Source organism: Lutra lutra, chromosome 3 (genome assembly GCF_902655055.1).
Source record: "Lutra lutra chromosome 3, mLutLut1.2, whole genome shotgun sequence".
Classification (NCBI taxonomy): domain Eukaryota; kingdom Metazoa; phylum Chordata; class Mammalia; order Carnivora; family Mustelidae; genus Lutra; species Lutra lutra.
The window spans coordinates 137,996,875-138,022,745 of NC_062280.1; the positions used below are offsets into that span (position 1 = coordinate 137,996,875).

General features: G+C 42.2%; 1 protein-coding gene across 7 annotated transcripts in view; it reads left to right on the forward strand.

Moving 5' to 3' along the window:
- Nucleotides 1-2,586: 2,586 nt before the first annotated feature.
- Nucleotides 2,587-25,871, forward strand: part of NEK5 (NIMA related kinase 5) — a 60,112-nt gene continuing 36,827 nt past the window's right edge. For all 7 annotated transcript variants that reach the window (XM_047723314.1, XM_047723315.1, XM_047723316.1 and 4 more), the window contains exons 1-10: nucleotides 2,587-2,658; nucleotides 4,171-4,309; nucleotides 10,208-10,304; nucleotides 17,323-17,420; nucleotides 19,326-19,409; nucleotides 19,495-19,565; nucleotides 20,609-20,695; nucleotides 22,954-23,008; nucleotides 25,133-25,333; nucleotides 25,413-25,494. In XM_047723314.1, the coding sequence (XP_047579270.1) occupies nucleotides 4,193-4,309; nucleotides 10,208-10,304; nucleotides 17,323-17,420; nucleotides 19,326-19,409; nucleotides 19,495-19,565; nucleotides 20,609-20,695; nucleotides 22,954-23,008; nucleotides 25,133-25,333; nucleotides 25,413-25,494 (892 nt within the window). In that variant the 5' untranslated portion in view covers nucleotides 2,587-2,658; nucleotides 4,171-4,192. The remainder of the gene's footprint in view (nucleotides 2,659-4,170; nucleotides 4,310-10,207; nucleotides 10,305-17,322; nucleotides 17,421-19,325; nucleotides 19,410-19,494; nucleotides 19,566-20,608; nucleotides 20,696-22,953; nucleotides 23,009-25,132; nucleotides 25,334-25,412; nucleotides 25,495-25,871) is intronic.

Sequence of the window (25,871 nt, forward strand, 5' to 3'; positions counted from 1 at the left end):
CAGGGAGTAAGCAATTTCAACATGATTTATTACTGTTGTTGTTAACTTTGGTCACTTGGTTAAGGCAGTGTCTGCCAGGATCTCCACTGTAAAATTACCAATTTTCCATTTTTGAGCACTGGGATACAAATTTCCCAACTAGAGGACGCAGTATATATACTGTCCTAGTGCCTCTAAGTGACTCACTCACTGTGTCCAGCTCATCCTCAGCTCTACCTCCTGAAGGGGGCTATAATCCAATGCGAAGTCATTTGTTTTGTTCCTTCAATTGGTCTAGCTTTGGCTATTGGGAGTTTTCCAGTTGCCTCTGTGTTCCTCTGACATGCCCTCATTCTTTTGTGTTTTGAGAACCTCCTTCCTTCCTGGTACTACAAGAAGATGGTCCAGACGCATCTTCAGCTTTCTCTGTTGCAGCTCCAGAATCAGCCATTTCTCCGAGGAGCCTTGGTTCCTTTTATCGGTTTGGAAACCAGGAGCTGGGGGCTGGGTGTGTTTGTTGCTGCTGGGCTGTCAATGCTTCTAGGCCCTCTTAGCAGACAGAGTGAGGAGATCCATATATGTTTGCTATCCTGTGCACATCCACACAGCTATAGTCATTTCTGTGTCTCTCCATCTCTTTGTGTGTTGAGCCAAGGGTGAGCTCATACTGATGTCTTGACTCTGATCTAGTACTACAGGGTTCATTCTAGCCTTCCCCTCCTTGCTTTTCTAGCTTCTCTTCTGACAGTGAGAAACCTGGCTTCAGCCATCCATTATCTACTAGATTGCTCAACTCTAGGATACAGATGTTTCCAAATTATCAACCCATACTCCTGTGAGAAACAAATTTCCTAACTAGAGTACAGAGTTCATGTACTGTTCTAGTGCCTCTAGCCTTACAATTCCAATCAAAACACCATTTTCCAGAGTTACTTAGGTTAGGTTCCCCCTGCCCTTTTTTTTTTTTTTTTTTTTTAATCACTCTCTTTTAGTGGGGATAGCTTTAAGGATAGTTCCAGATACCCAACTTCCATAAATACTGTATTCTGTACCTCTTAGTTATCTCAAACTTTAGTATTGCTCCAGGGGATAAATATTTCCAAACCACCAAACAATGGGAACTTGAAATTGTGTATAGTTATTGAGAGACTCAATGAGTCTTGATTGGATGACAGATCATTTCACAAGTCAGTTGGCTTGCAGAATTTTGCTTTTAATAACATTCCAGGATATTTAATGGATGATTAGGAGCCAGTTTTAGTGATAGATTATTATGATTCTTGACTTAAAACCAGGCAAGAATTGAGGGACACTTTTTTTTAAGATTTTATTTATTTTTTTGACAGAGAGAGAGATCACAAGTAGGCAGAGAGGCAGGCAGAGAGAGGAGGAAGCAGGCTCACTGCTGAGCAGAGAGCCTGATGTGGGGCTCAATCCCAGGACCCTGAGACCACGACCTGAGCCAAAGGCAGAGGCTTAACCCACTGAGCCACCCAGGCGCTCCCCGAGGGACACTTTTAACAAAAATTCCAATTCCTACTTATTTAACTGAATGAGTTTTCCCAGTACTTAATGGCTTGAAAGAAAGAAAGGATGAAAGAAAGAAAAGAAAGAAGGAGAAAGAAAGAAAAGCAAGAGAATAATTTTTGAACCTTGTCTATTCCAGCAAAAAGTGAGCATTCATCTAGTGGATACTAATTGGGAGGGGGGGGAAGCCCATTGACATCTTTAAGTGATAAATTTCCAATACAATTTTACTTTTTATGTTTAATGATTATTTATGAATGCAATTCATTTTTTTACCAATTCCGTACCTACTAGTACTGTTAATAATTCAATCAAGAATGAAAAAAAGCCTATGATTAGGAAATATAAATTAATTTCCACTTATATGATAGTGATCAATAAAACTTCGAAGCAGAAAAACATTAGCTATAGGGATAGTTCAAGGAGAGAAAGGAATGATGTAAACTTTGTGATTCTCAAAAGAAGAGCTTACTTAAAAAGAGAATGATGGTTGGTTTCAGATTACCGTGGTTTTTAGATTACTTTGGATATGTTTTACTCGTGTCAATATTTATAATTGCTGGAAATTACATCCTTTTCAACTATTTAGACATGTAACGGAACGTTTTAGACAGCAGCTTGATGTGCCTTCGCAAATGGGGAATGGGAAGGCGGGGGCGGGGATCGGCGGGGGGTGGCGCCGGTTTGCAGACCACTGGGTTGCGGCCAGTTTGGTAAGGCCGCCAAGTGGAGACCGGTGTCTGTCCATATCTTGATAGTACTTGAGCCTTGCACGAAAAACCCTTCCTGTCTCAATTTAGTTCATTTAGAAAACTGGATGACCGCTACTTTGCTGGGTTGTTGCAAAGAACAGAGATAATTTCTGCAAAGCATCTGGTACGCCGTGTGCGACAAACAGGAGCGCTGTGCTGGTGGAGTGAGAGGCACCGGAGTCCCGACCCAAGACCCCAGAAGGTGGCGCGGCCGGGTTTCCAAACTGCCTGGCCTCGGACCGCTCTTCGCGGAAGAAGGTGCAGACCAGTCCTCTCTCCGCCAGCGCCCCGCCCACCTTCCGCTGCGCGGCTCCACCCCCGCCGCCGGGAAGCGCAGCGGCGAGGAGAACCCAGATTCCCCCTCAAGGAAGCTTCCCGCCCGGCGGAGCGGGCTCAACAGGTATGCTGCGGGCGGGCCGCCCGGGATCCTGACCCCGAGCTGCCCCCAAGGCTCCGGGATCCGCGGGGAAAGGGACCGAGTCCCCGACGGGTAGACAGGGGCTGGAGGGGAACTGCCCGAAGTCCCGGGCCGCGTCGGTCTCCGTGGCAACGCGCTACACGCCGAGCTCCGGCCCGGGCGCCAGCTCTGCAGCCCAGCCAGCGGCCGCCTCGCAGAATGCCCCTAGGGTAGAAGGCTTGTCCGGAGAGCTGGGGGCTTCTACCCCCTGGTGCCGCCGGGGCGGGACGGTCGCCGTCCCTCAGTTCCCGGGCTGGAGTCCTCGTGTTCCAATTCCGCAGCCGCCTCCCTTAAAACCAGGTCCTCGGGTGTCTCCGGCCTCCCCTGGCAGCGGAGCTGGTTCCCAGACTGATGCCACCTAGTTGTCCCCTTTCCTACCATGACACAAATGATCGAAAACCTGACCGGCCTGCTCACGCAAGTTTTAAAAGTGGGCATGATGTCCTAATTGTGGTGTAAAGAGGAAATACAAGGAAACGGTTTATAATAAAGTTTGCATTTCAGTCTGCAAATGCTTGGTACGACCACAGTCGAAGAAGTAGGGAAGTAGCCAAGGGCCCGCGCCTGGGCTAGGAGGCACCTGACCTTGACGGCCGCCCACTGTTAGGTCTCCTCTCGGCTAAGGCTACCTTGAGCAGCTCAGCCAGCGGGGGCGTGATTTTCCAAACCGGTGCACAGTTCTTGGTAATATTCCAAACACAACAAAGTACAACCAAGCCTTGATTTACATGCGGTTGCATTCCTCGAAAATTCAGTGTTCAGTAAAACTGCAAAAAATATTCTGTATTTACGTGTAAAATGCAGTTTGGTGCTAGCTGCAGATCGTTATAAGTAGATTTTTCCATGCACATGAATGTGTGTGGGGACTTGCTAGGGTTGTAGGGCCGCGGGATACTTCTTCATTTTCAGGACTCGCATCTCAGGACATTAGTATTCCAGGCCCCAACCACTTCTAAATGCCATAGTGCTTTTCACTTCTCTGCAAGGACCAGAAAAACCTCCGCAAATTCCCAAAATGTTCCCTAGGGGGCAGCACGTCCCCGTTGAGAAGGGCCGAAATGTAAAACCACACCAGTATTAAGGACATTCCCGTTTTACAGAGGAGCCAAGACCCGGGGTGTTGTATCTTAGATTCTCAGAACAATCTTGCAAAACCAGTTATTGTTATTTCCATTTTAGTAATTAGGAGAGTGAGGTTTTGAGGGATTAAGTGACTTCCCCAGGATCACAACACTACAGTTATCAAAACTGAGTCTGAGCTCAGATTATGCCAAGAAACAATGTTTCCCCTTCGTTGTTGCCTGCCATCCCAAGGAAAGTTATTTGACTTTGTCGTGGTGAGGTTGGTAGGAAAGTTTTACCAAAAGAAGTTCCTTTACACTGCAGTGGTCAGTTGTGTGACTTTGTTCACGTTTATGAAAGGTGTGCAATAAAATTTCAGTGCTCTGATTTCAGGAACCACCGTGCATTGATTACCATGGATAATTATGATGTGATTAAGGTCATTGGGGAAGGTGCCTTCGGGAAAGCATTCTTGGCTAACGGGAAATCAGATGGCAAGTACTGTGTTATTAAAGAGATCGATTTTGCGAAGGTAAAGTGAAGAAGTTCACATTCCTGTTCATTTTCAGTAATATATTCAGTTGGCTTTTAATTTAGTATGAAAAAGAAAGTCATTTTTTTGCTTGTTTGTTTTTATAGTATGAACATTAAGCCTCAGTTGACTAGGGGCACCTGGGTGGCTCAGTCGGTAAAGCATCTGTGGAACTGGAACTACGTTGAGTGTAGAGATTATTTAATAATAAAATCTTTTAAAAAATCCCTTTAGTTAAAAAAAAAAACCCAAAATGTGTGCAAAATCTACTTGACAAGTTGCACAGTGTGAGTGTACTTAATGCCCCTGAACTGTACAGTTAAAAATGATTAAAATGGTATTTATTTTATGTTCTATATATTTTACCACAGTTTTTTAGTGTTGCAAAGGAAAACAAAAGACCTTCCCAAACTTACACTAAAGCTCAGGTGTAGATGGTTAGCTTTGGAGAAAATGCTTTTTCTTTTTTTTTTTTTTTTTTAAGATTTTATTTATTTAACAGAGAGAGAGAGATTACAAGTAGGCAGAGCAGCAGGCAGAGAGGGGAGGAAGCAGGCTCCCTGCCAAGCAGAGAGCCCAATGATTCCAGGATCTTAGCAAAGGCAGAGGCTTAACCCACTGAGCCACCCAGGTGCCCCGGAGAGAATGCTTTATTCACCAGTATAGGTCCTTTCTTGTGGCCCTGTGGCATCCTACTACTAGTGTCCTGTTATTCTAATGCACTCTCAGAGCTTCCTTCCTCGACATTGTTCTGTTTGCTTTCCTTTGTTTATCTTGCTGCTCTCTCAGGTCTGTCTGCCCTCTCACCCCTTAGATGTCCCCCACCATCTGTTCTTTGTCGACTCTCTTCTCTTTCTCTGGGCAGTCACCTCACTCTTGTCTTTCCCAGTAAGCAGACCACTCTTAAAACTCTATCCAGCCCTGGTCCCTCCCAGCCCCCGGTTCTGCATTTTATCTGCTCTGTGTTGCACTGTGTTCCTGGCATTAGTGTCCTTGTGAGATCCAGGCTCAAAACCATGGGATCACCTGTGAGTCTTTGTCTCCCTCCACGTCCGATTACTTGCCACATACTGTTGGCTCCTTCTCTCCTCTGAGTTTGTTTTATTTGTTTGGTCAATGCCCTGGGCTGCTTCAGTATCTTTGCCAAGGCTCTGGCTTCCATGTAGAAAATTTTTGATAATGCTCCATCCTTGTCCCCAGACCTTCACTGGGACAGAAGTCGTCAAGGAAAGATGACTGGATGCATTGTCACTTTTGAGTACATAAAAACATAAAACTTCTGAATGACAAAAAAACACCATGAATAAATTGAAAGGAAGTTGACAGAATGCCAAAATATTTGCAAGTATTGATGAAAAAGTGCTAGCCTTTTATAAATGAATAAAAAGGGAAAAACCCATAACCAAAGACGTCATCATACAAAAACTTCAAACTCATGAGTAAAGTAAGAAATATATATCAATACATACAACTTTTTGCTTATACATTTGGGAAAGATAAGAAAGAATATAAAAGTGGGGAAGTGGGCACTCTTCCTCTGATGATGGGAAGGTAGATTTGTATCACTCTGAAGGGAATTCATTAGTATGTATCAAAACCTTAGAAAGATCCATGCCCTATTTGCATTATAGGTCCACAGTACGTTGTAAAGATGAAAAAAATCAGGCCACCAAAAGTTATGTATGTATATGTGTGTGTGATGTTAACAGTATCCCCCCACACACGCACACGCACACTAACAGTGATTATTGCTGAGTGATAGGATTTCGCCTGCACTACTCTCTGCATTTTCAAAATTTTTAACATGGAGCATATATTCTTTTTTTTTTAAATTATTAACTCTCTTTTTGTTTTTTTTACATTTTTATTTATTTATTTGAGGGAGAGTGAAAAAGAGATCACAGAGGGAGAGAGAGAAGCACACTCCCCACACTGAGCAGGGAGCCCAGCATGGGGCTTGATCCCAGGACCCTGAGATCATGACCTGAGCTAAAGCCAGATGCTTAACTGACTGATCCACTCAGACGCCCCTGAATTGTATTATTTGTGTAGGCAGAAAAAGTTACCTTTGTTTTGAAAAAGACAGGGAAAAAAGTACACATCTACTTCTGGGAGTGTACTCCAAGGAAATACCCGGAGACGTACAGTCAGAAAGCAACTTAAGTGTCGAACATTAGGGGATTGGTTACTTCATTTATAAAAAAGGAAGCAGCTCTTAGAAATCATGTTGCAGGTGAAGTGTTGAGGTGAGAAATGTCACAGCTTCTGCTAATTGAGAAAACAGTGTGTGTAGAACGAGGTACTCTTGGTAAAAATATGTATTCTCTTTCTCCAGGAATATAGATACCCATGCATGTAGTCACATACATAAAAGAAAGATGTACTCGATTGTTGTTATGTAGGTGGAATGTGGGATTGTGAGTAATTTTTGCCTTGTACTTTTATATTGTTTTACTCTTCGGATTAGTTTTCACACTCTCTCTGGTTTGTTTTCCCAAATTCCATTTCCAGCTTCCCCTCCACATACCAGCTGTCTCTGAGCTCGCCCATGGGGCTCTTTTTTCAAGAAGGTCTTTGCCTGCACGTTTCCAAGCATTAAGATCCTACTTGCTTGGGGCTGAGCTCCAGGAGACCTTCCAGGACCTTCCCACTTGAAGTAATCTCTCTCTGTGTAAACTCATAGCTTTTTTCCTGTTCTGCTGCTATGGTACTGATTGTCCTCTTCTCTGATGGGCTTTGACTGTTTTTTGTGTGTGTGTCTGTGCCTTCTCCCCTTATTAAACTGTGCATGCTATGCATGCAGAATGCCTACCTTATTTGTCTTGGCCTTCCACACAACGCCTAATAATGCTTTGCCCCTGTAGGTAGTCAATACATTTTTATAATTTATAAATAATTCAGTAGCTAGACACTTTCAGGCCTTCTAGCTCTGTTGTTAAGATGGTACATACTTAGGAATTACAACACCATTTTAATTCTAAGGAAAGAAGAAAGTATTTTGGGAGGTGAATTTTCTATAAGGATATATATTAATTCACTTGATAGCATCTCTCCCATTCTTAGTATACATAATAAAAAGTCAACCATATTTTTCTAATATAGCACTGATTTTTTTTCATCCATTTTCTCATGAACCGCCCTGGCCTCCAGGCCATCACTAAGGAGAATGTCATATTAGGCCTTGTTCTTCTTGCTTTCCCATATCTCTTTATGTTATTAAATTTGCCTAGCAACGCCTGTGTCCCTGTATTAATAGGTATTGCTTCTTTCTTCCTTTCTTCCTTTCTTCCTTTCCTAATGTAGTTTTTCATTACTTCTTATCTAGAGAAATCTACATTTCCTCACATTGCCAGTGTCTCTCCATGCTGTAAACTCTAAATACAAGAACCTGAGTGGCTTATTTCTTACAGGTACCAAAAAACTACTGTTTTCTCTCTCATCATCCTACTGTTATCAAGCATATTCTTTTGATTCTTATTTATTTTTTTTATGTAAGTTCTACCCCCAGTGTGGGCCTTGAACTCCCAATCCTGAGATCAAGAGTTGTGTGCTCTAGCAATGGAGCCAGCCAGCCGCCCCTATTCTTTTGATTCTTGCCTCCAAAATGTGTTGTATACTTTCTTGATTATAAAATGAAAGTGTTCATTACACTAATTTTTGAAAAGAACTGAAGGGGAAAATAAGGCCATTTAGAGGAAAATACAATCACTTGTAACTTCTCTCTTTAAACATTATGGTACATTTTTTCTCCAGGCTATTTTTTTTTTTAAAGATTTTATTTCTTTATTTGACAGAGACAGTGAGAGAGGGAATACAAGAAAGGGGAGTGGGAGAGGGAGAAGCAGGCTTCCCACTGAGCAGGGAGACCCAGACGATGTGGGGCTCGATCCCAAGATCCTGGGATCATGACCTAAGCTGAAGGCAGACGCTTAATGACTGAGCCACCCAGGCGCCCCTCCAGGCTATTTTTAATGCATAAATACTTTATAAGATACTGGCATGATAGGTGCCATGATAGATATACTCTTCTATAGCATCTTTTTGTACTTAGCAATATGTCGTGAATATTTTCTCAAGTCATTCAGTGTTTTTATATAGTGAAATGTTCTTTGGGGTCCCTGGCTGGCTTAGTTGGAAGCGCATGTGACTCTTGATCTTGGGGTCGTGAGTTCAAGCCCCACTTTGGGTGTAGAGATTACTAAAAAAAAGTAAGTAAATAAACTTAGAAAAATATTCTCATATAATAATATTAAATGTTCCCAATAATAAAGATAATGCTTACTACTTACTGGGTGCCTATTTTACTTCTGCCATCCTATGTGATTTACATATATCAATTTATTTAATCCTTGCAACAGCCCTGAAGATCTATCTCGTGGCTCATTGTATACATAAAAGAGCTGAGGCTCAAGGATATTAAGTGATTTGCTCAATGATTCCCAATAGCCAACAGATCTCTTTCACTCTTCTATTGCTCTTTCTGCTATAACACTTTGCCTCCCTTGATTTTTGATGACTGCATAATATGACATCAGGTTACAAAACACCAGGGACGCCTGGGTGGCTCAGTGGGTTAAGCCTCTGCCTTCGGCTCAGGTCATGATCCCAGGGTCCTGGGATCGAGCCCCGCATCGGGCTCTCTGCTCAGCAGGGAGCCTGCTTCCTCCTCTGTCTCTCTCCGCCTGCTTCTCTGCCTACTTGTGATCTCTATCTGTCAAATAAATAAATAAAAATCTAAAAAAAAACCAAACCAAAACAAAACAAAGAGATAAATTGGGCAAAAAAAAAAAAAAAATACAGTCACCTACCTACGTGTGCCTTTTGGTCTTGTGTATAATGTTCTTTTGAAAAACAGTAGTTAAAGTGGTTGAGTAGCCAAGTCTGTCAATCTCGTAGGAGTAATTCGGTTACTTGTGTTTTGAAACTCACATGGAGCAGCTGTTTTTACATTTAAATTGGGGTGGAAGAGACAGAAGCTGAGATTTAAATGATTTACAGAAGGATACATAGGTAGGAGGCAGTAAAGTTGGGATTGAGAACGTTAATGTTTAAAAAATGCTTAACTCTCAGTGAGGATGAGAAGTATGGGAACTCACACATACCGCGTGGGCTGGTGTTGAAGACCATTACAGAAGGAGTGGGGGAGAGGAGCAGGTGACCTGCCGGGGGCTGGAAAGGTGGGGCAGCCAGGCCAGAAGTCAGGTGGAGATGACCAGTCAAGCAGTCGCAAAGTGTCAAGAACGAGGAAGAAGGGGGGTGGGAGCGAAGTGTGGCCACTGCCACTGGCACTGAAACAATTGAAAAATACTTTCAGTAGGTGATCTATCGAGTAATAAGAAATGCGTCAAATCAAAATGAGGTCCCAAGAGACCATTTTTATTTGAAAATGAAAAATGTAGTAATCTTACTACGGAATTTTACCGGCCTGGTTGAGGTGATATATGACTCTTTTTTTTTTTTTTTAATTTCATGTGTTTCTTCTCAGCAATGGTTGCTGCTGAAACATTGCCTTTTTATAAGGAATTTCTTTGTTGCTGAGAGATAAATATTAAAATAAGTTTCCTCCAGAGGCCTAAGTAATTAACAAGGTGCCACCAAAGCAACTGAACCTTTAATACAGCAGACCTTCACCAGAAATATTTATTTTCTTGTTTACGATTATCACCGACAAACCATTGATTCGCTATAGATCATGCTGTTAATTCTAGGAATGTCATTTCCTGCCATTGAATGATCAGTTTCAGAAGTGGCATTAGAAGCCAATGAAATCTTCGAGAGTTTTAGATGATAGCAGAAAGCATGTTCTTGAAAACAAATTATTGATAACTACTTAGATTACTTTATAGATAATACTATAGATAATAGTATCTTTATACTCTGTCTCTTAATGCAATTTAGATGCCCAACCAAGAAAAAGAAGCTTCAAAGAAAGAAGTAATTCTTCTGGCCAGAATGAAGCATCCCAACATTGTAACCTTCTTCAGTTCGTTTCAAGGTTTGGCTTTCTAATATTCTTCAAGTGCTTTAATAATAAAGTGTAGGCACATAGACATCTAAAAAAGATTTTTGAGAACTGTGCATAAATTCATTTTTGTAAAGGGACTCATTTTCCCATTTACTTAAATCAGAATTTGAGACACTGACTTTATTTCCTTGCTAGTGAGTTTTTGTAGAAAACTTCTAAGTGCTTAATTTTTCCCTCTCCTTAATTCTTGCTGCCTCGATAGTTAATGCTGGTGTGTTAGTTTTGCTACAGTAAGAACCCCTAAGTTGTGGCCTCCCAGTAATCCACATAGATTTCTCACATTACACCCTGGCTGTGAGCAGGCGGGGTCTAAAGTCTGGGGTCCCGGTGATGGAGCAGCCAAGACAGGGAGCATGCTGAGCGAGAGAATGAGACAAGACACAGAGCCTGCCATGCAATCACTCTCAGAGCCCTGTTAGGATGTGGCCTGTTCCTCACCTTCTGTCTGAGCTCCCATTCCTGTTGGCAAAACAGCCATGCAGCCAGCCCGGGTCATGTGGTGACAGGGATGGTGTACTCTGCCTCTGAGAGTTCTTGCATGTGCTGGGGCAATAGGTGGGCCCCCGATCCTCTTACAGCAAACAGCCACGCTCGAGGGGAAAAACATGCCCGAACACAACATCTCTTCTGCCTCCGTCTACAGTCGGCAAAACGGGCAGAAGTTCCTGGCCTGGCGGACTTACCTTCTATGGGGAAGAGACAGGCCATAAACACGTCTCCTGTAGGTCGGGTGCATCTTAGGCTGTGATGCACTGTGTCTGCCCACAGCTCACCACGGGGCATCCCCCTTCCAACCCCTGGCACTGGGCTGGGAGCTTGAATTCCCAGGTTGTAAGTAGTTAATGGAGCAGGAATGTCTTCAATGTCTTCAAGCACCCTCGGGGGTATACAAATCAGGAGATGAATATGCAGAGCCACTATTTTTTGAACTTTCACACTGTGTAGAGCACTTGGTTCCTTACAAACTAAAACAACTGCGTTCAGAGCAGTTCTCTGTATGGCTCTCTTTGACTGCTGGGTATTTAAGAGAGTTCTCAGGGCTCTTGTGTGGTCTTCCTGAGACTGGAGCAGTAGACGTGAGCAGTAAGTCGAGTTGTTTTGAACAACTTCTAAGGGGCAGCCACTGAATAAAGTGCCCTCCTTTCCTATTCTTGGATTCCTAACAAAGCCAAAAGACGATCTTTCTTTTCCTCATTCTTTGGGTTGTTGCTGTGACTCCCTCTGGCTAACGTCTACTCATGCTCAGGCCTTCTCCGAGACTGCTGGTCCCATCATGGCGCCCTCTACTCACATTGCATGACACCTCTGCCCTTGTGTGCATGCCTCTGTTTACAGGACCAAGTCCAGATCCCTTTCAGATAGTCGCATTAAGAATTCTTCTGTCACCACTTGATCCTCTACATCCAGCGTGTAATAGGTGCTTAATCCCCAGTTGGCTGAGTGACTACGTGGTCTGAACCCCTTTCACAGAGTAGACTATGTCTTTATGCCAAATAGACATTTGAGGACCATGGACACAGGTGCTATTATAAAATTAGAGGTCATTTGGACCACATAAATGACCTCCACTGAGTCTGTTTATATTGTAAGCTTAAACTTTCTTAGAACAGCTTATTTTTTGTTTTTGAAGTTGAGTGCCCCTGTGTTTAGGAAAGCCAGAGCTATGGGGATGCCCCTGGGTTTGCCTTGGCAGGTTTTCGGGACTTAAAACCTAGAGCTTATCAAGATAAAGGCTTTGTTTACTCTCAACAGCTTGTCTCCTAACAGAAGAACCGTTGCTGTAGTTCAGCAAATGTTTGTCTGTAGAAAGCATGAACTTTTTATAAGTTTGAAGCGATGTATGAAAAACAGGGCATGTAGTGAGATTTTCCTAAAGCTAAATTGATTCCACGTAAATTCCTTCAATAAATATTTATCAAGTCCTCTTACATGCTGGGTGTGTCCGGGGTTTCATCAGTGAACACAGGAGGCAGAAGCTCTCCCTGCACTGTTGTTTTCTGTTGCTGCGTAACAAACCATCACAAATTCAATGGCTCCAACCAACACCCATTTATCCTATCCTGACCCCTCTAGATCACAGGTCTGGGTGTGGCTTAGCTGGATTCTCTGCTCAGGGCCCCACAGCTGGGTCTGCTCTCTCCATGGAGGTGCAGAGTGCCCTGCCCTGCTTACTTACATTGTTGGCAGAACTCGTCTACTAGGATCGTAAGAATGAGGGGTCTGCTTTCTTGCTAGCTGTTCACTGGGAGTGGTTACGGCCTTCTGGAGGCCAACTGCCCTTCCATGGCCCTTTCAGTAGGCCTTCTTCCACTTGCAATCTCTCCCTTCCTCTGTCTCTGACCTCTAGACCTAGATCTCGATGGCTCTGGTGATTAGGTCAAGGCCCCCGGGTAAAATCTCCCATTTTATGAACTCAGAGACTCAGAGTCAACTGACTTCAGTGATATCAGCAAAATCCCCTCTGCTGTATGTCGTGACATCGTCACGGGAGTGATAGCCCATTGTATCTACAGGTCCTACCTGCACTCCCAGGGAGGGAGCCCACACCGTGTATGCACTGGGGCTGTGGGTGGGGAGAGACAGACAATAAATGGAGGCATAACCGAGAACCACATTGTAGAGTATGTTAGAAGGTAGCAAATGCTGAGGCAACATAAAAGGGTGGGGCAGGAGTACAGAAACAATTTCCAGCAGGGTGGTCATTTGAGGAAAGACTGGAAGATCCACGCTCAGCTCTGCTGAAGAACTTTCTGGGCCAGAGGACCAGCCACTGCAATGGCATGAGGGCAAGAGCAGGCCTGGTGGGTTAAAGCACTGGCCAGGAGGCCTTTGGGAAGGGCTGTCTGCCATGGGTCCTGAGCATCTCTGCACATCTCTGCCGAACGTGCCAGGAGTGCGAAGTCCTGACCGCTGTCTCCCCAGGCTGTATCTCCAGATTGGGTTTGTGGTGAGGGACACTGAAAGGCAAGACATCTCCAAGGCAGAGCTGGCCTATTTGCTGCTCACTGGAAAGCGGCAGCTTCCTCCACCTCAGGTTCCTCTCCTGTCACGTTGCCCATGGCAGGTGCACACGTCCGTCTAGGCTTATGTGTTTTACCTCTGTGGGATGAGTGCTAACGTGAAGCTCTGACACCTGCTTTTGCCAAGAGTAATAAAGTCCTTGGCCACTGGCCCAGGAGTCACATGTCCTAGCATCCATGAAATAGTCAGAGGCTTGTAAGTGGGGGAGAGACACAGAGCCTTGTGGGATGTCCTTGTGAGTACAGTGCAATGGGCAAGAGAGAAGAGCAGAAGCACCTTCATTCTTTCTTTTTTTTTTTTAAAGATTTTGTTTATTTATTTGACAGAAAGAGATCATAAGTAGACGGAGAGGTAGGCGGAGAGAGAGAGAGGGAAGCAGGCTCCCTGCTGAGCAGAGAGCCCGATTCGGGACCCGATCCCAGGACCCTGAGATCATGACCCGAGCCGAAGGCAGTGGCTTAACCCACTGAGCCACCCAGGCGCCCCAATACCTTCATTCTTGATGCTGACTCTGCGTCCCTCCTTGATTTGGGGCGCTAAAATGCTCTTATTTTATGGAATGATGGTGGTAGTGGGTGATACTTCATCAAATCTAGAGGCCATCGGTTACTAGATGCGCCATTACATGCTAATTCCAAGGAACAATACTGCCAACTTGACAAAATAGTGCTCTTCCTTAACCCAATTTTTATTTTCTATGTATTAAAAGAGCTTTTTAAGACGTATTTACTATTCTTCTTGTACATACATAAAAAGGAAACTATAGGCGAATTAAATTGGTTAAGGGGTTCTAAAAATTATTCAAGCAGTGGTAACATCAAGACTGCTGGGTCCACAGCAACCAATTGAAAGATGCCAATGTCTGTAAGATGCCATCCTGATTTTTACAAAGAGCACTTAAGAATGAATTAATTAGGGGCGCCTGGGTGGCTCAGTGGGTTAAAGCCTCTGCCTTCAGCTCAGGTCATGATCCCAGGGTCCTGGGATCGAGCCCCACATCGGACTCTCTGCTCAGCAGGGAGCCTGCTTCCTCCTCTCTCTGACTGCCTCTCTGCCTACTTGTAATCTCTGTCTGTCAAATAAATTAAAAAAAAAAATCTTAAAAAAAAAAAAAAGAATGAATTAATTAGGGACGCCTGGGTGGCTCAGTTGGTTAAGCAGCTGCCTTCGGCTCAGGTCATGATCCCAGCGTCCTGGGATCGAGTCCCACATCGGGCTCCTTGCTTGGCGGGGAGCCTGCTTCTCCCTCTGCCTCTGCCTGCCATTCTGTCCGCCTGTGCTCGCTCTCTCTCCCTCTCTCTCTGACAAATTAAAAAAAAAAAAAAGAATGAATTAATTACAATATTAATTAATTAATTTTTGCATGTTGGAATTTGACCATAGAAAGGTTGGTTAATGTTAGTCCCTACTATGAGTGCCCCTTGGTAGTTTAGAAAGGTTAATGACCAGTGAGCTTCGTAATTCCAGAAGTTGCTGCCCTACAATGTGTCTTGCACTTCTTTTTTTAGAGCATCCTTTTCCTCCTTTCTGCATTTTCAAATATTATACATGCTTTAAGACCAAACACAGATCTGTCCCTTAATGGAAAGGGACCTCTCTCACTTCTGCTCTGAGAACCTCCAAACTTGTACTCACGTGCACATAATATGCTGTATTATGCTAGTGTATAATCTTCATTTCCATCTGTGAGACTGGAGGCCATGAGGACAATAATTGTTCCTTATACCTCTTTCCCCTTACCCTACAGTGCTTACTTTGCTTAAATAGATGGAGAATTTGAGAATATAAATGGTCTTTCCAGAAAGTTCTAAGCCCATCGCATACGAAATTAATGGTGGCTAGTTGGGGGGGGGGATGCGTATTTAGAGGCAAATGATATTCATTGACCCAAATAGTTTCTTCAAGATGGCTCCACCATGATTAATCCTGAAGCAGCCACTTAACTTCTGTCACAGAAAGCCAGTGTAAGGCAGAGTGAGTTGAAGGTTGGTGGCAAGGAAGTAAAATGGAACCCTTTCTCCTTAGTTTTCCTGATTTCAGCAGTCCCACTGCCATTCCTTCATCGCTGAAGTGGCCCTCTCAAGGACTAAGCTATGAGAAATAGCAGTTCTCCTAAAACTCACACATTCCTAAAGATAATTTACCCCCTAAATAATTAGGGCATGTCCGGAAACACCTTCTTAAAACCTTCCTGGACTCTCCATGTCTGTCGTTCACTGTCTCGTCCTCATTGCCGTCTAAGCCACAGACCTCTGCGGTGGCTCTTCTCACCTATGCTGACCGACTCCCCAACTAAACGGTTGCCTCCTCATGCAGGAAGGATAGCTTGTTTGCTTTTTATTCCCAGCATCTCATTCCTTGGCATGTCCTCAATAACGGTCTGTTGATGAATGAATGGATCTGTCCCCTTTAAGAAGGTGGGAGTCGAAGTGTTCTGTGAGAGGAGCCCTGAGTTTGTGAATTAGCCGCAGCAGAGGGCAGACGCCATCAGGGTGCTCACAGCCTCCGGAGCTGGTTTAAGCTCCTTGAAAGAGAGAGGGAGCAAATGATAGCTCTTTGGCAAGAGATTCTGAAATTTAGTGGATACTCAACAACACGAGGCAAAACACGAGGAGGATTAATACTTGTTTTTAAGCCTGATTTTATGCCACTTTTTGTTGTGTTCCTTAGATGGTTTTATGAAACCACTTACCTGCCCTTCCTAAAGCCCCTTCCAGGTGGCAGTTCCCATGCCAGGTGCAGGGAAGACAAAAGAACAAAGTGGGGACTCTGTCTGCAGGGAACCAACAGAGGAGTGGGAGAAACGAGCAACAGAGGAGCCCTTTCCAGCAGGAGTCCAGCTGGCAGTTGGCTGGTTCTGGGGAAGAACTGGTTGAGCAGGAAATTGCACACACATATTTATTTTCATCTATAAATGCACAACCATTTGCCAAAGTTTTGATAGAAGACCAAGGCCTCATCTTTGATGATGAACACGTGGAATAGACTTCTGAAGACTCCTTCTTGGGCAGGCTACTCCCCTCGTTTCTGGCTTCCCATTTACTTTCCTTAGAGTGGAGTCAGAATTTACAGACAGTCTGGGTGCACAGTCTTTTTAAAGCTTTGTCAGTTATTTTCCACTTGTCTTACCCAACATGTAGGTCGAAGACACCCCTCTCTTTTTTTTTTAAAGCTGCTTTCTTTTACTGAGTTCTCCACAGTAGTCAACATAGGTTTTGTAGAAATAACCACATCTTTTTTTTTTCCATTCATTTTTCATCAGTTCGTGCAATAATGGCAATAACAAGTGTAATTGGCTGAACAGATTTGGGGATGGACACCATGATCTTGGTGACAATTCATGGGAACAGAGGTACCTGAGTGTGCGGGAGAGTCTAGTAGGCTCCAGGGGTACCCCTGAGTGGGCAGCAGGAATGGTAATGACTCCAAAAAGTAGGTCAGGGAGAGGTTAGTTTAGAAGAGTGTCCATTGTGCTCAACAACATAGTTGAGTAAGTGCCATATAAATAAAAGGTTACACCCAAGTTCAAAGGTCTATTAATGCTTCCTGGGGTTTGGGTTAAGATTCATGGCTGCCGTGTAACAGAAGATTTCTCATCTCCGGGAGGAATGTGTTCATAATTGTTGTTAACATTTATGGAACTCTCATTATATGCAGGCATTGTTGTGAGTCTCTGACACGGATTAACTCATTTAACCTTTGCGACAATCCTTAGAGGAGTTTCCATATTATTATCGCCACCTTAAAGATGAGATTATGAGGCACAGAGAAATTTAAATAACTTGCCCAGAGTCAGAGAGCTAAGAATGTTAAGTGGCGAAGTGGGCCGAGAATCCAGTCCATGATTCTGCAGCCAGTGTTTTTAACTGTCGTATAATGCATTTTTCTGTATATTCTCCACTTTTTTTTTTTTTTTAATATTCTCCACTTTTGAGAGCACGAAAGGTAATGATGCCTTTTCTCACAGAGAACAACAGGTTGTTCATTGTGATGGAGTACTGTGACGGAGGGGATCTCATGAGAAGGATCCATAGACAACGGGGAGTGTTATTTAGTGAAGATCAGGTAAAGATGCCTCCAGTTTGCCTTTTAATTTGTACTGGGGGGAATTAAATTCATAATGCCACAAGTACGAGGCCGTGTATATATACAGCATGATTTCTGGCAGAGAAATTCAAACGTACAGTAGGAGATCAATATTGTTGATAGATTTAGTCCAGAACAGATCTGCAATTGAACTGAAATTGAATCTCTTTTTGAGAGTGAACCTTGCAAAGAAGATAGTGTTGTATTTTGGGGCAATCTCAAGTAGGATGCCCTTGAGATCAGTCTTCATGGCTAAAAAATTGTGAATGTGGATATTCCTCAGCCATTTTAAATGTGACATATTTATAGCTTCACTCTTCTTCCTTTTACCATTTAGTACGTTGTTATAAAATAGCTATCCCACTTTGCTAGGGAGCATAGAGGCCCTTCGTGGCAATGGCTATTTAGTTTCATTGATTATGAAGAGAGAGGAGAGAAAGGCCAAGAATAATGGCCTCGATTCCCATTCTCTCTTCACACAAACACATTTTTCTTCCACCCTCTGAGCGTCCTTTGGAACCCTCTTGGGAGCTGTGCCTGTGAAGGACACAGCAGGAATGTGTGTGTGTGGAAGGGAATCTGAATGGGGCCTGTGTGACAGGTGGGGCAGGCCGCTGCCTGGAGCAGCGCTCAGGAATGGCCCGCCGCCATCTTTTGGCAGTTTGTTTCTGTGTCCTATTTTACTATTGAAAGACCTCATGCCTCTATCATTTCCTCCTAGAGCTAAAATGGAATAGTTTGAATGTACACATTTATCCCTAAAACTTTGTAAATTTGATCAACCATCCTTCCTGTGCTCCTTCACATTATATATTAAATTCAGTATTTGTAGAAACCCTCCTTTCTTCCCCTCTAGGGATTATTTTGCCACATTTTTTTAAAAATCTGCTTTTCTTTTCTTTCCTTTTTTTTTTTTTTAAGATTTTTATTTATTTATTTGACACACACAGAGAGGGAGAGATCACAAGTAGGCAGAGAGGCAGGCAGAGAGAGGGAAGCAGGCCCTGCTGAGCAGAGAACCCGATGCGGGGCTCGATCTCAGGACCCTGGGATCATGACGTGAGCCGAAGGCAGCGGCTTTAACCCACTGAGCCACCCAGGCGCCCCTATTTTGCCACATTTAATAAAAACGCTCTTCACCACAAAATTTTGAATTACATTTCCCTTTGTTGGAAAAGAGCTAAAATTACAACTGAATCTTAGCATCTGGAGTATGGCTATTTTTTGCTTTTGTTGTCCTTTTTTTTGTGGAATCTAGCAGACAAGGAACCAATGACATTTTGGAAGTTTAAAGAAGTCTTTATAAGCATAGAACACATTTTTAAAAAGAGGCTCATGGCCAGTTAAGATAAAATAAAATCATGACTAAGAAATGAAATTAAGTTCCAAAAATTTCAAAAGTAAAATACTTGTTTTTATATTATATACACATATATTGATAGTTCATTGAAAATTTTAATAAAGTCACAGATTCTCTGCTTACTCTTTCCCTCTCTGCCTTGGCAACCCCTTTCCATGGAATAGGAAACACCAATGGCACCAGGATTATCAGGAAATGCTGCTTATCTGCTATCCTGATGGAGTCAGCAAACCAGTGTTAAGAGAAAAAAAAAGCACAACTGACTCCCTCTTTCCTGTGCTTCTACGTCTCTTCTCTGTATGTGGAGTTCCCTTTGTTACCTGCACATTTAGATTGCCTTTGTGCACCTTCATTTTTTTTCTATAAAAAGAGAATTGTGTGATTAGATGATATATCTAATATAGTTTCATTGACATAAATACATACACATAAATATGTTATTTCTCTCTTTTTGCATATTTTCATGAAGACATTTCAGTGACCACCAGACTACTGATTGGCTTTGTTTTCTGTTCCCTCTACAGATTCTGAGTTGGTTTGTACAGATTTCTCTAGGACTAAAATATATTCATGACAGGAAGATCTTACATAGAGACATAAAAGCTCAGGTAACAGCTTGGAGAGATCAAGACAGAACTGATCTTTCGTTTTCTTGAAATATCTCCAACAACATAGCATTTTCTCCATTTATAGAACATTTTTCTTAGCAAGAGTGGAATGGTTGCAAAGCTTGGGGACTTTGGTATAGCAAGAGTTCTGAACAAGTAAGTATTTTTAAAAATAATTTTCTATTTATAACAGCCAAAATATGTATTTTTAGGTATCATGAATTAAGATATTTAAAGTTTGGTTTCCAGATAATTTTAGAGAGCTATTTATATAAATTCACTAAATCATTCATTCATATGATGTTTTGCCTACGATTAAAATTTCCAAGATTAATCTTGGGATAATAGAAAGATAGTGGCAATGTTTTATAGTATGATATAAGTTTATCAAATGAGTTGTGACTGCATATGCATAAAGCTGGTGAGAATTGAGCGCAACAGGCCAATTTGCACATGCTCTGGGCAATATATTGATGCAACTATTTTGGAAGACATTTTGGTGGTAATAAACATCAAGAGTTTTTTAAATGTTCTCTTTGTTCTAAAGGAATAGTTTGATATTTGGACTAATTTAAATGCCTAATAATTGGGAAATGGGTAAATTTTATAAAGCTTGGCACAAGCATGTACTTGAATGTTACATGGCCACTCACATTTATGATTTTGAAGACTTCTTGATAATGTGAGAACAAACTTTGTTATATTAAGACAAAAATGGAATTCTGAATTTTAAATACTCTGTGATTACACCTATATGAAAAATATGCATGGAAAAAAAACAAGAAGGAAATATATCCAAATTTTAACAATAACTATTTTGGGATAGTAAGATTCTAGGTAATTTTTTTTCTTCTTTATTCACTCCCATGTTTTCCAAATTTTAAGTCATGTCTGCATTACTTTGGTAATTGGAAAGGGGGACCTCTTTCCATATCTATCAATCGTATTTCTTTGTGAAGCCTTTAACCATAAATATTTTTTTATGTGTAGGTGTTGGGCTGGTGAAGTATAAGTTTAAAAATCAATTTATTTTACTACTCTGTTATTAATATGCAATATGTTGGCTTTATTTTAATATGTACATTCATCAAATTTTGTGTTACCCATTTTTATACTTTCTTCTTGCATGTCTGTGTCTTAAGCCTTTTCTTACTCCAATAACAAACCATGTTATTTTATTATCTAACATAACTTACTAGTTCCATGGAACTCGCTAGAACTTGTGTTGGAACGCCATACTACCTATCCCCAGAGATCTGTCAGAATAAACCCTACAACAATAAAACGTGAGTTGCCGACGATTGGTTTGAAAGTCTCAATAAAGCGGGCGGATTCTTTCTCATGGTACTTTCATAATTTCATTTCCCTCACATGTGAAATGGGGATCGCGGTGACTGTCTCCAACCACCTCAGTGTCCCCTGAAGCTTTTGAACATATTTAGAAGAAAGACATTTCATCTGAAGACACAAGTGATAAAAAGACTAACATTGAAAATTGCAGTCTCTGTGATGTGCATCTGTTTGATTTTTCATACCTTCCAAACACTGTTTAGCCTAACACAGGAAAGTGTTGTGGAGGGGTCAGGGAGAAAGCAATGAGAGTACTGGATTAGGAGCTAGGAGCCTTGGCCCTGTCACCATGTTGACCCCGTCGATTGACCTCTGTAGGTCTCAGTTCCCCTAGCTGTTAGTTAGGCAATTGTTAAGGTACTTCCAGCTTTAAAACCCAACTAGTTTTGTGTATGAGATACCAGAGCCTACCTTTCCGGAATAATATTAATATACACAATAGTAAAAGGTGAACATGAGGTAGTTTTTATTTCCATATAAGGAGATGCAGAAAAAAATCACTTTTCAAAGCTGCCGGTTGAACTAGTTGGTTTAGCAGGAAGACTGAATTCCTTCTAGGGGTTAATTTTGCATTTGTTTTGGAAAGTACTCAAGGGATGTTTGGCTGTTTGACTTTGCAAGAGATAAGTGGAGGGCAGAGCCCAGATGGTAGAGATTTCTAAAAAGAGTAGTAAATATTTTTCTGCATAATAGAAAAACAAGCTTTTTTTTTTTTTTTTTTTTGCTTTTTTTTTTCTTTCTTTCTTTTTTTTTTCCCCTGGGATAGCCTAGAATAATACCAAGAAGGGGTTTGGCCTCCAGTTGGGCAGGAATGCAGCTAGTATAGCCTGGGTGGAAAGGGGGACTGTCCAGAGAAGCACCCTGGATCATTTGCATTGTTTTGTACTGCTTTTTACAATACTTGAGTCAACATTTAAATATGCTGACTTGGTGCTTTTGTTAATTGGAAGACCTTACCAATAATCAGCTGGGTAGCTGCTGCCCCATGGATCAGGAAACCAGTCCCTGGCTCACCGTAGCCCCCACCACACGTAGGGCAGAGGAGACTTGTAGAAGTTTCCACCCAGTGCCAGAGTGGCTGTATTCCCCGCTGGACCACACTGGCTGGTATAGAGGGCGCTCTGGGACAGGGGAGGGTGTGGGCCTAGGGAAGACCCGGTGATTATAAAATTCTGTATGGTCGTGGGAAGTAGTCTGTGAGTTTCTAGAAACTCTTAGGAAAACACTAGAAAGCAGTTGGAAATTGTTTCCTACCTATTCTGTAATCGCTCTTCGTTTCCTCAAGCCTTCAGGATGTCTCCCTCTGCTCCTGCCCACACTCAGAGGAAATGTGGCTAAACAGTGGGGCCGTTTTCCTCACTTTACAGAATCCTTGTTTTCATTGTTTCATTTCTCACTGTATTTTCTTTGGTTTTTTAGATTTAATGATGCCTTTTTTATAAGATAACTCCTTATTACACCAATCACATAAAAGCACTAAGTACTGAAGAGCAAGCCTCTGGTCATATGTTACAAGCACAATTTTCAATTTATTGAGTGCCAGATACTATGTTGTCTCTCTCTTTTTTTTTTAATAAACATATAATGTATTATTAGCCCCAGGGATACAGGTCTGTGAATCGCGAGGTTTACACACTTCACAGCACTCACCATAGCACATTCTGTCCCCAGTGTCCATAACCCCACCACCCTCTCCCTATCCTCCCTCCCTATTGCCCACCCCACCCCCCAACCATCAGTTTGTTTTGTGAGATTAAGAGTCTCTTATGGTTTGTCACTATGTTGTCTCTTAATAGAGCTTTGGTTCTGTCAGTGGCTTTAAGAAGAATATACCTTCCTAAATCAACCAAATTTTACCCTTGAGTCAAAACAAATCCATGTTTGAGTCTTGCCAGCTTCCTCCAAATTGTTCAGAATTCCTTACATACACACATTTCCTCCGAGCACATGAAGCTGAGATAAACACTGAACCCTCAGATTGTATCAAAGTTAGTATATCTTTTCTCTGCTAGGATTCTCACAAACTGTGCCTTGTTTCGATGTGACCTCTTACCTTAGTAGGACAAAGAATTGAAAAAGTAAGGATAAAACCTGTAAAATTGTAAGGATACACAAATATCAGTCACTGTAAGGATAAAGACTTTAATTGAGAATTATGGATATTTCTTGGCATGTGATCTCTTATCTTCCCCAGGGATATTTGGTCTCTTGGCTGTGTCTTATATGAGCTTTGCTCACTCAAGCATCCTGTAAGTATGTTAATCATCAAAGTAATCTTGAATTATTAAAACTATAAAAGTGAAATTAACTTTTGAGAGGGAAAAGGTTAATGTTTGGAGTTATTAGGTTGTTAAAAATCACATGGACAAGCTATTAAGATGAGTGATCAATCCATATATACAGACATGGAAAAATGTGCAACTTGTACAGTAAAAAACCCAAGCTACACAGCATATTTTCCTTAAAAATCAACTGCGCATGAATATATAATCAGCAAAGGGAAAAGGTGCGTGGGGTGAAGTCTGTGGAAACCAGACACAAGCTTCTAAGACCCTCTCCCAATGGAGTCACACAGGAGTCATGCTACTTTCTCCAGCAACAAGTAGTGACAGCACGTGTGAAAGGTTCGCACCCAGGGAAGCTCCTTAGAGACCCAGTGCTCAGGGTTTTGATGTGGAACTGGTCCTTCAGGTACCCTATGCCTGGCAGGTACCACGCTTCCAGACTCCCAGGAAGAAGTGGGTGTTTAGCATCAACCATATTGTTTGCACCATCAGTGTAGGCAAAGAGAGCCACTCTGAACACTGAGGGAGCAGTGGGAACTCTCCAGAAATGTGAGTTCCCAGAAGCCAGCCAAGGGCCAATGTGGTAAGGAGGCCTGTCTTTTTTTTTTTTTTTTCTTCCTTTTCTTTTTTTTTTTTTTTTAAGATTTTTTTTTATTCTTTTGACACAGAGAGAGAGAGAGATCACAAGTAGGCAGAGAGACAGGCAGAGAGAGAGGGGGAAGCAGGCTCCCCACTGAGCAGAGAGCCAATGCGGGGCTCAATCCCAGGACCCCAAGATCATGACCTGAGCCAAAGGCAGAGGCTTAACCCACTGAGTCACCCAGGTACCCCAAGGGGGCCTTTCTAAGGAAAGCAGTCTTAAACCTGCTGTGTGAACACTTTCTACACAGCTGTTATTATTGTTATTTATTATTACTACTATTATTATTGTCAAAGGTCAGACAGCTAGTAATAGCCTGATTAAACCTGATCTTTACTGTGTCATCGAATGTTATGCTTATGTGTAAACCCATGACCTCATACAATGGAATATTCTCTGGTTAACGAAGAATTTTTTTTTTAAAGAAAGATCAGAAAGTAGTTTAACTTTTTTTTTTTAAAGATTTTATTTATTTATTTGACAGGCAGAGCAGCAGGCAGAGAGAGGGGGAAGCAGGCTCCCTGCTGAGCAGAGAGCCCGATGTGAGGCTCGATTCCAGGACCCTGGGATCATGACCAGAGCTGAAGGCAGAGGCTTTAACCCACTGAGCCACCCAGGTGTCCCTGGTTAATGAAGAATTTTTGAGGAAATGTTTTTGCTTTGTTAATTTAGAAAGCAAGGTGTAAACTTTCATATTGTTATGACTTCAACTCTGTAAAGTAAACATTTTTTTACTTTTTTCAAAATGTAAGCTCTGTGCCCAATGTGGGGTTTGAACTCACAACCCTGAGATCAAGCATCACATGCTCTCTGCACTGAGCCAACCAGGCACCCTAGTAAACATTGTTTTAAAAGACTAGAAGGAAATATACCCTTGGCTGACAAAATTATACATATTTGCCCTGTTTGTAGCTTCCTCTTGCTTCCAGTTTTTCATAATGAATAAATATTATTTTGATAAGAAAAAATTAAAACTAAGAAAAGCTTGTTTTATATAACATGGCATCACATTGTGTAACTGCCTATAATATCTACTCATCAAATATTAGTTGATGAAAACCATTTAGGGTGGACCATAGTACTTCTAACTAAAGCCTTATAACGTATTTCGGTTTCGCTTTGTTTTAAGATTCAATGTCCACTTTTTTAATTTATAAAGTCCAGCTTGAGCAAAAGCAAAAGGATTGCTTCCTCAGGGTCCCCCAGCTGGATCAGGGAAGGGTGCTCAGTACGAGCCCCCCACCCCAGTCCTGGGTGCAGGAATCTGAGGGTGACAGGCACAGACCCCCACCCCCAGTGCAGGGGTGTGTTTCTGCCGCAGGCCTGCCTGCGTGGGGGCCCTTCTGTTGAGCACCAGCTGGAAACATTGTTTTGTTCCTTGATATTACTTTACAAACTAGTATTCAACATTTTCTCTGATTTAGTATCACCGTTCCTTGTCCTTTCAGTTTGAGGGTCACAACTTACACCAGTTGGTTCTGAAGATTTGTCAAGCGCATTTTGCCCCAATACCCACAACGTTCTCCTGTGACCTGCAAGCCTTGATATCTCAACTCTTTGAAGTATCTCCCCGAGATCGGCCGTCTATTAATTCCATTTTGAAAAGGCCCTTTTTAGAGAACCTTATTGCCAAATACTTGACTCCTGAGGTGAGCTTGGAGATGATTCCGTGTGGATTTTGGCAGAGATTTTGGTTAGCAGGTCCTTGACACGTGTGTTCCATCTTAGGTCATTCGGGAGGACTTTAGCCACAGCCTCACACATAAAGCAAGACGGTTGGCTTCTCAACCTGCACGGAAGGAGGTCCAAGGTAAGAACGATTTGACCACGTGATCAAAAATCATTTCTTATGTGTGTCACACACGGTGAGTTTTAATATATGGCTGACAACATTAGCAGGGAAATTCCACTAAATACACTGAACATGGACGTTTAAAATATATGTGCAATGTTGGGGTGCTTGGGTGGCTCAGTCGGTTAAGCATCCAACTTTTGATGTCAGCTCAGGTCTTGATCCCAGTCATGAGTTCAAGCCCAGCCTTGGGCTCCACACTGGGTGTAGAGCCTGCTTTAAAAAAGAAAAATTATATATATGTATATACACACACACACACACACACACACACATTTTTCTTATATATATATATATATATGACAGTTTTTTTCATATATCTATTTTTTCCTATA